General features: G+C 31.7%; 1 protein-coding gene across 3 annotated transcripts in view; it reads left to right on the top strand.

Annotated features, from left to right (window-relative positions):
* Positions 1-12,086, top strand: part of LOC111712268 (protein draper) — a 56,168-nt gene that overhangs the window by 32,225 nt on the left and 11,857 nt on the right. For 2 of the 3 annotated variants that reach the window (XM_023487021.1, XM_023486873.1), the window contains exons 13-18: positions 2,890-2,936; positions 3,192-3,367; positions 5,910-6,014; positions 7,515-7,574; positions 8,594-8,668; positions 10,630-10,761. In XM_023487021.1, coding sequence (XP_023342789.1) covers positions 2,890-2,936; positions 3,192-3,367; positions 5,910-6,014; positions 7,515-7,574; positions 8,594-8,668; positions 10,630-10,761 — 595 coding nt within the window. Of the gene's footprint in view, positions 1-2,889; positions 2,937-3,191; positions 3,368-5,909; positions 6,015-7,510; positions 7,575-8,593; positions 8,669-10,629; positions 10,762-12,086 lie in introns of all 3 variants that reach the window. The other variant, XM_023486948.1, reaches the window with a different exon arrangement.

The following is a 12,086-nucleotide window of genomic DNA, read 5'->3' as shown; positions in this document are numbered from 1 at the left end:
CGTTATAAAACCCAGTATCGGAATCCCGGTTTCAGGCAATTTTGTAGATATCAAGATTTTTGTGTAAGAAATATTAAATATGATATCCATGGTTGGTTTTATATTCTCTTTTTTTTAATGTAATTCTACATAAAAAGGATCTACTCGGGGGTTTCGGTACGATACTACTTTAAGTTTCTGCCTCAGAATGTTGCATTGTACACTTACAGTACAAACAACAGGGTACAGTGAAAACTGAAACACTTTCTTTCAATTCCTTGTAGAATTTTTTGTCATTTTCTAAAATGAGTTTAATTTGATAACTGATTGCATTTGGCTCTTTTTGAAAAGCTTTTCACTTTCTTTTAAAATTTGGTGATTTATATTACATACAGTCAGAGAAAGATGCAATTTGAAAGTTATAAAGTTTTGGTTTATTTTGTGACCTGTTTTGTTAAACAAAAAACTTGTTTTTATTGCGGGTTTTAAAACTTTTGTGATAACAACTTGTAGTTTTTTAATATTCTTGTTTTCTTCATAATTGCATACATTTTGCATTGGCTTTATTCTTCTTTCTTGCTTTAAAGGGACTGTTAGCTTAATTTTAAAGTTATTTTTCATGCAAATTTGCACTGCAAGATTCACAACGGTACCCTAAAAAGCTGTGATCAAGTATCTTTTAGTATTATTGTTAAAAAGAAAGCTGTATGATCAAGTATCTATTAGATATCTATGTTAATAAGAAAGCTGTATGATCAAGTATATATTAGATATCAATGTTAATAAGAAAGCTAAATATTTTCAATTGTGAATTCTCTACCAAGTGATTGTTCATTTCTACTGTAGGACATTTTTGATGATCACAATTAAACACTTGGAAACCTAGAAAAACGACGATATCTTTTACATTATTGTTCAAATAAAGGTTTCAATGGTATCGTTGTGAATCGGGCATTGTCAGCTTTGCATGGAGAGTCACCTAAAATTTTGCGTACAGTTCCTTTAGGCTTTAACTGCACCCAATATGGGTCCTTTTATTTCTAAAACTTATTACTTATTATTTTTTCGCACGCAAAAAACATTTTATTAAAAATAAAATACTTGGTTTGTCTTCATGAAATGTCTCAATTTTAGATTTTCTAAAAAACGTTGACTTCAAAAATTAAACAACATTCTCACTTAATCCTATCATAATGATCGTTTTGTGGCTCAAATGTTGATTTTTGGCATTGCAAAAAAGTCAATGTTAATATCTACACCCTTTTATTTGCCCGATTTTAGGCTAGATTATTTCTTTGGCGGCAAGTATTTTGTGTTTACTAAAGTTTTAAGTTAAAATATATGGCAGCTGATATAATTTTGTTTGTGTTACATGTCTGATTCACAACGGTACTCTTAGCAGCTTTTTCCAGTTAAGCATGTTAAGGTATCCACTATTTTTATAATAATGTAGGAAATTGTTGAAATTAATATTTTCCTTATTATCGTTTAGATAAAAGTTTTGAATTACCGTTGTGAATCGAGCATCTCCCTTTTCTTATTTTATTTTTTTATTTAAATGAAAGTTTAAATTCCCCTATAAAGTATTCCTATTCCACAAGGTTGGATTGAATTGAATTATTGAATTTGATATTTACCAAAAGTTGGATTGTTGATTCCAGACTTCCAATACTGGAGTTTATCAGGAGACTAGTGCTGGGAACACCAGTACTTTTTTAATCTATTCCTTGGCGTTAGTTTAATTAACTACCCTGAAGACTAGTGCTGGGAACACCAGCACTTTTTAATCTGTTCCTTAACGGTTAGTTTAATTAACTACCCTGAAGACTAGTGCTGGGAACACCAGTACTTTTCAATCTATTCCTTGGCGGTTAGTTTAATTAACTACCCTGAAGACTAGTGCTGGGCACACCAGTACTTTTCAATCCGTTTCTTGACGGCTGGTACCTTAACTAATCTAACATGCTAATCTATGTAGTAACCGCTACCTTTTTTCATTGTTAATAAAATTTTCTATTGTTTTTAAAACATTTCCGTTCGTTAATAGAATATTTCTTTGATTTTTTAAAACCCTTCGTATCAAATTTTATGTTAATTTTCGAAAATTTCTGATCGTTAGTAAAATTTTCCGTTAAGTTTTTAAAAACTTTCGTTCGTTAACAGAATTTTCCGTTAATTTTGAAAAACTTCCGTTAATTAATAGAATTTTCATTAACTTTTAAAAATTCCGATAGTTTTCAAAAATTTCCTTCGTTAACGGAACTTCGGCCAGCACTAGATTTATCAGTCTCCTGACTCCAAAACATAGAAATAAATAGAATCCACGGAAAGCTCTACTTGTTAAAAAAGTATATAGCAATGTCTAATTTCTTAGTTCTAATTTGAATTCTATCCAACTTTACAACATTTTGCTCAACTTATTCTAATTTATTCTCTTTTCGCTTTTTTCTGTTCTTATATTTCTTAGCTTTTGTATTATCATAATGATACTTAATTTAACCCTTTATCTGATCTTAAATGTAGAAGATATTGTTGAAAAGTGTCTCTTTTTAAAATTTCCTTCATTGTTTCTAAGGCCTAATTCCGCAAGTTAATTTCCATAAAGAATCCACAATTGAAAAATAATCATTTTAAAGTAAACAATCATAGATATCTCATTTGTTCTTGATCATTCAAAGTTTTTATAGGTAGTGTTGTGAATCAGATATGCCTTTTCTGTAAACGTTATTGATTTTAACTGTATTAAGGATTCTGTTAGATATTTTTTTAGAACTTTATAGTTTGACATTTGTTTTATCTTGCTTAGACGTTAATAATTTAAATAACAATTCCTTTAAGAGTTTAGGAATTGGAATCTTTATTTTTAAATTTTGAGAGCTCATAAAGCTGAAGAACATACTTCCCTGCTAGGACTGTAACCAAACCTGTATTGCTGGCAAATATGGAAGAGATTGCAAGTAAGTTTAGAAAAAAAATAACTTATTAAATAGTATTGATAATTTGCTTCAAACCCAAATTTTTTAACGATTTTGGAGCCTGATACCGTTGGTATTTTGAATTATAAATTCTCCCAGATCAAGTAGTCAAAGTTAAAGTAATAAGGGTTTACACCATCAGGTTGCTAAGATATAAAATTTAAATTCTGCTACAAAACTTTAGAATATCAATGGTTTATAAAATATAGATTATATTAAATCAGATCCTGTTTTTAGATATGATTGTGAGTGTAAGAATGGGGCAAAGTGCCACCCTACAAGTGGAAAATGTGACTGTTCACCTGGTTGGCGAGGTATATTCTGTGATACCCCCTGCTCTGCTGGTAGGTTTGGGAAGGAGTGTAAACAGGAGTGTCGATGTAGGAACGGGGGCTCCTGCCATCATATCACAGGTAAATAGGGTGTGTACACCCCCCCCCCCCCATATAATTAATCACATTAGGAGGTACTGCATTTGGTCCATCGTTCCGTTTTGTCTTCTATAGTCTTTTTGCATAACTGTACAATTACTTAAAGGTCTGTGCGGTACTTTAAATGAACCACATTTACAGACCCCCCCCCCCCCCTTTAAAATAATTGGGGCCATTTTGACTTATCTAAAAATCTGTTTGCCCCCACCACCTGAGCCTAGTAAATTAACTAAATTAAACGTAGATATTCTAGATTTTACATCCTATAAAAAGAAATATAGGAAGGTTACTAACTTCGCATTTTCAAGAAAATGTCGAATTATTTTTAGCATTATTTTAAAAATAATGCTTGGCTACTATAGCTAACATATAGATATATGAGCAAAGAGCTATTATCTATATAATGAAACAAGACATTCATATATATGTTGCTATAGCCGGCCAAACGGCTAGACCGACTGGGCTGACATTTTTTGTGGATACTCATGTGTAGCTATAGGCAAAAGGTAAAGGCTAAAAATCGATTTTTTTTCAAATTTTTTTCCACAGGCAACGCCGGGCCCTCCAGCTAGTTATATATATATTACTGTACTGTACAGGAAATTATAAAATAATTCTCAATTTATTACTTGGAATTACCAATTAAGTAATTGTAATGGTGAATCATTCAGTAATTATTGCACAATCGCTAAGAAGTTGCAGTTAGTTTTAATGCAGAATTGCAAAAAGCACTGCAGTAAGTTTCTATTAAAGAAATGGCTAATTATGTTATAAATGTTTGAATAAAAGCCCTTCACAGACCCTTCCTATGTAATTTGGTGCATCATCAGGTTGGATTTTCTTGCAAACTTTCTTGTCAGTCCTATTCGAAATTATTTCTCCATTAAGTTTTTGTTTTTCCATTAATGTGTTCCCTAAAGTATAGTTAGGATAGGAGAGCCTATTACTGGAATCATTCCATATAAATGGGAAAGTGGTAATAGTGGAGGATTTCTTACATCAGACAAACCCAGGATTACAGATAGGTCTGAGCTGGATTCTAACAAACAAAACATAAAGATTTGTCCAAACATTAATTTTTCCACTTCCCGACTTTTTGTTGGAACTCAAAGGTCGACGGGAGGCAACGGTCTAAGTATTCAGTTTCTTCTATTTGAATTCAATCACGGTTTGGACTATAATTCAACAATCTTTAAGCTTACGGAGTTGTCTTTTTTTACTTTTCATTGAAAACGCATATGTCGACAAAAATGTAAAATAAAGAAAAAGCGACAAAGGGACTGTAAGCGTAATTTCAAGTAACCCTTCCTGCATTTACAACGTTACCCTTAAAAGCTTTGTATAATTAAGTATGAATTAGAATTAGATATGCCTAAGGTTGTAATGCAAGGAAAGTTATTTCAGAGGTGTACGCATTTTTTGTACTTTGGTGGTGTAGTATCTTTGGCTGGAAAAGTAAACACAAGACGGATGTTACAGCCTGACTGGAATCCATTTTCACAAAAATAATCTATAAAATATTCTGGTCATAGAAAACTATTATGTGAATTTTCAAAATGAACAAAATTAAATGCTTTTATCTTCCTCGGATACTAAACGAACACTGATGCATCTATTCTTGTTTACAAATTCCGCCCTGAGAGAATTAGTTTCAATATGTACGCAGAGTATACGGGACCACAATTAACTTTACTTGCATTAGTACCTTGAATATGCCACTCATTTCATTCAATCTTGCAGTTTACGTGAACCGTTAAATCCGCGTGGGTTGATAACTCAGTGGTCGACGGGAGGGAAGAATTAGATACTCATTCCAAGAAACCATCTGCTGGGTTGAAACTTTTCCATGGAAAACTTTGAATATTCGTGTTTATCCGATGAAAGATGAAATAGAAACTTTGACTGTTTGACAAGAGAACAAAGTTTCTGTTGTGCTGAGTTGCTTTTCAAGAGTTTAGTGAAAATGTAAAAAGTGCCGGGAGGGGGGGGGGGGGGGGCTGACAAGTTAACTTCTAATCTCACATTGCAGAGCCTGCTTCAAGATCAGACTCTTGAGAGGGAAAATAAACAAAAACATTTATTGTTAAAAATAAATAAATATTCTGCCACCATTCTCTCCTTAACTTCTATATATTTATAGATTCAGCAAGCCAGCGCTAAACATGAAATAAATATTATCAAATATATTCTATTCTTGTTGAAATATTAACATTTGAACAAAATAATGAAAATGAAATTTATTTAACTAATTAATTAAAGTACGAATATACATTGGTTTAATTTATCAAAGAAACTGAGTTCATGCCACAAACTCTAATTTTCTAGTCAATGTATCTTTTCAAACTCACAATGAAAACCTTTGATATTTAAAACTATTTGATAAAACAGAATTCCTAAACGATATCTTCATCATTATTACATTGAAAAAATATAGGTTTAATTAAGGGTTCAGTTGTGCATAGGGCGTGCCTCTCTTTAACTAAAAACAATTTTATTTATTTAATTATTTAATTTCTGATTACAGGTGAATGCACGTGTCCAGCTGGTTACAAGGGTAGAGAATGTGAGATGGGATGTGAACGCGGCAGATTCGGGATTAACTGCGCTTACTCCTGTGACTGCAACGAAGGAAACTATTTATAAAATATTTTTTTGTAAAAAGAAACTGATAACTCGCATCGAACTCTTTCTTCTAATCCCTATATCTTTGCAACCTGAGGGTGACTATTTAATCTAGCAAAATTCATAGTTAGAGTTTAGACATTCTAGGTCAACGACATCATATTTCAAAAGAATTGAGTCTTAACCACTACTCTGCTGTTAATATTTCAAACTATGCATTCTGTTAGATCACACAATAAAAAATTAAAATATCAAAGGTTAACAACATAAAGTGCAAAGATATAAGGATAAGAAAATCTGAGTTTGTGACAAAGAATCAATTCCTTCCTAACAGGGGACATAACAACTTGTCTTATGGGGTCTTATGGTAAAATTAATAATGTATAAAATAATAATTTCTCCGAAAACCTATTTATTTATGGTTGCAAAAGAACACCTGGCCATCTTAACTCATTAATCCTGAAAACAGAATGTTGGGATAAAAGAAAGGTTCTAATTATGGTTACCTGGGAGTTATTAATGAAAAGAATTTGTTTGTTTTACTGGTTTCCTTGTATATTGTTTACCTAGCTGCAGCATGAAATGTGTACCTAGCTAGAACTAAGGATGGGCATCGGTCTGCATTTTTTTCTCTCAACCCGATCGTTTTCCGTTTTCAGTGTTCATACGTTTTGCTTTCTAAACGAAACGGTTTATTTTCAAAACAATCTTTTTGTAATTTTCAAATGGTTTTTATGTTTTGATTTTTAGCCAATAGGTTCGACAATTTGAAAACGAGTTTTAAAACAACGAAAGTGCCCATCCCTAACTAAAACCCACTGTGTGCTGTGTAACCATATTACTGAGCAATTACTATTCTTTAAACTGATTATACAGCTTCTTATTACTTGTCAGTGATGTGCAGTGAGAACCAGAAAATTGTAAAATAGGAAGACGACATTAGAGCAAAATTTATTTGTATTTGATCTTGTTAAATAGCATTATTTTAACTAGAAGTTTGAAATATCTTTTCAACGTGAACTGTATAGTTGCTGTGTCTCAAATTCAATTTTAAATCATAGCTTATGGCCAAAAGTCGTCCTCCTATTCCACAGTTTTCTGGTTCTCTCTGTATTTATTCATGGTTTTAAATATATAAATAAATAAATATTGCTTTTATGCAAATATTTTCTCTTTCTTGTTTTTAGCCACATATACAGATAGAGTTAAGTCATGCAATAAAGTAAACTAATAATTACCTTTTTAAGGACTGGCATGTAGACGTAATTTCAAATAGATTTATAGAGTGACATTTTCGATTTACAATGGTACCCTTTGTCTGATCAAGAACTAAATTATCACTATACTTCTGGAGTTTTACTGAGGAGACAAATAAGAAAATTATCAGAGGGACAATTTAAAATTACGCCACCAGTCCCTTTAAGGGGTAGGAATTACTAAAATTACCGATAAAAAAAACATGTGTTTCTCTGGATTTAGTTCTAAGAATTTATAAATGGTTGTGTAGTGAATTCTAACGGTTGTGATCCTGTAACGGGAACATGTGTTTGCAAACCGGGATGGAGAGGTAACAATTCACGTTAAACTAAATATAACTATTCAACGCACGGTAAACTAAAGGTCCTGGTTTAAAGTGTAATGAGCCTTAACTTGAGAAGCCATTTTCACCCATAAATGTTAATTTTTCGTATTTGCTATTTTATATCTTTTTGTTTGACTGAGTTTTCTAAGTAAACTAGCCTTAGAGGGCGCTTCGCGCCTATCTTCTAAATTAATTGTGAACATGTTCTCTTTGTGTACATCGTAAAACAAAACAAAAATAATTCGCGGATTTTCACAAAAAAAATTTGGTGGATTTTCAAAATTTTCAAAAATTTAATGAAGATCGAATTTTGATGGAGACAAATATTTGAAATTTTGATCATTCATAAACCTTCCCTGGGGTCCCTAGATGTCCCACACAAAATTTGGGCCCGATCGGTTCAGCCGTTTTGACGTTTATTGGATACAAACAGACAGACACCCAGACAAGTCAAATTTATATATAGATAATAAGTAATTAAGACTATTTGTGCGATTTAACTCTTGATCCGCTTTTGATCAGAGGTCACTAAAGTAAAATGGACTATATCGCTTCAAAACAAATGTTTCTGTTGTGGAAATCTAGTTCATTTAGCGCATTCTTATAAAGTTGTGACCTCACTATCATGTTTTTATTTGTTTCAAATATCTTTAAAACCACATTTTAGAAATTAAACAAAGGAAAGAATAAAGAAAAGCAAATTAAAATGATATCTTAAGTTAGACCTTTTTGCACACAGAGCTTCCGTTAAAAATTTGAAATTTAATTTTAAAATGAAATAGTTTAAAACTATGAAATCATAAGCAAAGCAAAAGTAAACCCCTCAGATTCCTGAACATAAATGAAGGTATTTTCAGCAAAGCATAATTTAGTTGTTTTGTGCATTTTAACACGAAAATTACATTTAAGTAAAAATATTTTGCAAACTGTAAGCTTTTTCAACAAAAGTAAATTATAAATTAAATTGACAAAAAGTTATTTTAATGGGAGTGTTCACTGTTTAGGTCAAAAATGTGATTCTATCTGTGAGGTTGGAAGATGGGGTTCAGACTGTACATCTAGATGTAATTGTATGCCAGGTAACCAATCATAATCTCCGTCATAAAAATGTCTTTAAAATCCCATACATTTTTTGTAAAATGTGAAAAAAATGTCATAAAAATGACATAAAAATGGCTTTGAAATGTCATAAAAATGAAACAGGTAAAAAGGGAACTTTTGTGTGGATATTGTTAATCTTGAATGCTTAATATCGATATCCAATGTGGACACCTTTGAATTTAAGGATTAACATGCATTCCCTCAAATAAAGTTAGCCTTGCATAGTATCATATCGAAGAGAAATTAATATTCTGTAGATCTGTATTAAGCGCCAGCTTGTATCTTGAAACATTGAATACGATTTTAAGAGGAACCAACCATATTTGAATTTGAGCCGCGGCTTAAATTTAAGCCGACTGAAAGATGATCTGAAACTCTCCAAATCCGACGATTATTAAGATCAGGCATAGAAAGAAACAAGTTTACATTGCAGAGAATAAAAAATATAAGGAAACAGACAGTACAGTCGTCTCTCAAGCCTAATCCTATGTGGGTAACATTGTAGCAAAATATCTGTATTTTCTTAAAAAGCTTTTTTTGTTAAAAAGTGTCAAAAAAAGGGATAATGAATATTCATGGTTTCTATAAATAAAACTAATTTTTGCAAATTCCTGAAATGTTGTAGTAATGGTCACGGTTGAATTTATCATAACAAATATTTTCAACAGAAAATAGAAAATTGTTTCAATATAATAAATACTATATATTTAGATTCAAGATAAATCTAGATTTTAAAGGGAGATTTTTTTACGAGATTTTTAAGAAATATATTTCATAGATGGGAAATTACATGGATAAGATAAGATAAGATACAGTTTATTGCTAACACATACAAGTTATATTGTTACAGGCAAAAAATCTGCAACTATTTTTATATTGTTCACTATATGTATGTAATTATAGCAATTAGGTGGAGATTAGCTATTTTCTATATCCCTACCTATAAGACACACTAGTTACAAAGATAAGTTAGAATAAAAATAAAGAACAAAGTAGATTGTCTTTCTCTATTACTTTCTTAGGGTGGAAATTTTTAGGTATACTTTTTTCTGTCCCTAATCTATAAGAATTTCTTTCTGTTCATTAAAATAAAGGGACCGTAAGAGTAATTTCAATCAAGGGACCCTCCATATACAGATGTCAATGCCCGATTCACAACGGTACTCCTATACGCTTAATCTGACCAAGTTTGAATTACTTATCAATGTTTAAAACTTTGAAAACTGATTATTTTTAATTTTATAATTACGTTTTTAATTTGGAAAAATAAGGACAAAATGTTTGAAATGTACTGTTAGAAATTGAACATTGTCATATTTGCATGGAAGGTCACTTGAAATTACGCTTACAGTCTCTTTTAACATCCTAGCTTTAAAATGCAATTATTTTTAAATATTCGCAAACTCCTTTATTTGATATATAGGAAGCTCGTGTGATCCTGAGACTGGTCAGTGTAGCTGTGTCCCTGGATTGTCTGGATCTAAATAAACTCCTAAATTTAGGAAGCTCGTGTGATCCTGAGACTGGTCAGTGTAGCTGCAGCCCCGGGTTCTCTAGACCTAAATAAACTCCTGTATTTAGGAAGCTCCTGTGATCCTGAGACTGGTCAGTGTAGCTGCAGCCCCGGGTTCTCTAGACCTAAATAAACTCCTGTATTTAGGAAGCTCCTGTGATCATGACCTAAATAAACTCCTATATTTAGGAAGCTCCTGTGATCCTGAGACTGGTCAGTGTAGCTGCAGCCTATGGTTCTCTAGACCTAAATAAACTCCTATATTTAGGAAGCTCCTGTGATCCTGAGACTGGTCAGTGTAGCTGCAGCCTATGGTTCTCTAGACCTAAATAAACTCCTATATTTAGGAAGCTCCTGTGATCCTGAGACTGGTCAGTGTAGCTGCAGCCTATGGTTCTCTAGATCTAAATAAACTCTTATATATAGGAAGCTCCTGTGATCCTGAGACTGGTCAGTGTAGCTGTGCCCCTGGATTCTCTGGGCCTAAATGTGATATACATTGTCCTAAAGGATTCTATGGAATAAACTGTAGACAAGCTTGTCCTCCCTGTATAGCAAGTAAGTTACTTGAATACGGCACAAACATAGATCTAGCCTCGCTTCAAACTAAAGTAATTGTACGTAAGATTAAATCTATGGTTTTAATCATAACTCCTCTTATTGAAGAGTTATTGAGATGAACAAAAATGTAACCTTTCACATGTCAAACTAAGAGTCCTGTTGGATCAACACTTGAAATATTAAAGGTTCAAATATCAGCTGTTTAAAATTTAAGATATATTTGTTTCGAAAATTAGAATTTGTTGTGAAGTTCCGTTGCATGGAAACATTGAACAATTCAGATCAATTATTTATCATTGTCAGGTCTAGTGCTCAAGATTGTTCACATAAGTTCAGCCCGCCTAATTTTGTTAAAACGCGTTTGGTAAACCACATAGCGGGTACACTAGACGAGCTGGTACGAGTAAACACTAGAAACGTCTATCCTTGTACCGGTTTGGATCCAGTGCTTTATTTGTGTGTAGAAAATGTAGAAAATGTAGAAAATGTAGAAAATGTGACTCTAATCCTTTCTAAAATTGGTTGATTAGATTGCTTCTTACACTGAGGAAATAGTAAATAGTTTTAGACAACTTCTCACACTGTTTTCTCTTAGAACTCCTTGTTAACTTAATTTCACAATACTCTCGAGTCATCCTTGTCATGCCAATTAAAGTTCAATAAAAGGGATTGTAGACGTTATTCCAGTTACCCTCTATATGCATGCACATCTTACAATGCTACCATACGAAACTTTGACTGAACAATAATGATAGAAATATTTGTTCTGTTAGAAATATTTGTTCGATAGAAATATTTGATCTGATAGAAATATTTGTTCTGATAGAAATATTTGTTCTGATAGAAATATCTGTTCTGATAGAAATATTTAATCTGATATAAATATTTTTTCTGATAGAAATATTTGTTCTGTTAGAAATATTTATTCTAATAGAAATATTTTTTCTGATAGAAATATTTGTTCTGATAGAAATATTTGTTCTGAGATAAATATTTGTTCTAATAGAAATATTTGTTCTGTTAGAAATATTTGTTCTGAGAGAAATATTTGTTCTGATAGAAATATTTGATCTGATAGAAATATTTGATCTGATAGAAATATTTGGTCTGATAGAAATATTTGATCTTATAGAAATATTTGTTCTGATAGAAATATTTGATCTGATAGAAATATTTGTTCTGATAGAAATATTTGTTCTGAGAGAAATATTTGTTCTAATAGAAATATTTGTTCTGAGAGAAATATTTGTTTTTCTCAATTATTAATTACGGGAATTTTTAAATAAGTGACTTGCGGATTGTATGCAGTAGAGACAAGTTCA

Source organism: Eurytemora carolleeae, unplaced genomic scaffold, assembly GCF_000591075.1.
Source record: "Eurytemora carolleeae unplaced genomic scaffold, Eaff_2.0 scaffold19, whole genome shotgun sequence".
Taxonomy (NCBI): Eukaryota; Metazoa; Arthropoda; class Copepoda; order Calanoida; family Temoridae; genus Eurytemora; species Eurytemora carolleeae.
Note: the sequence above shows the minus strand (reverse complement) of the source record. Positions and strands in the feature narration are given on the sequence as shown.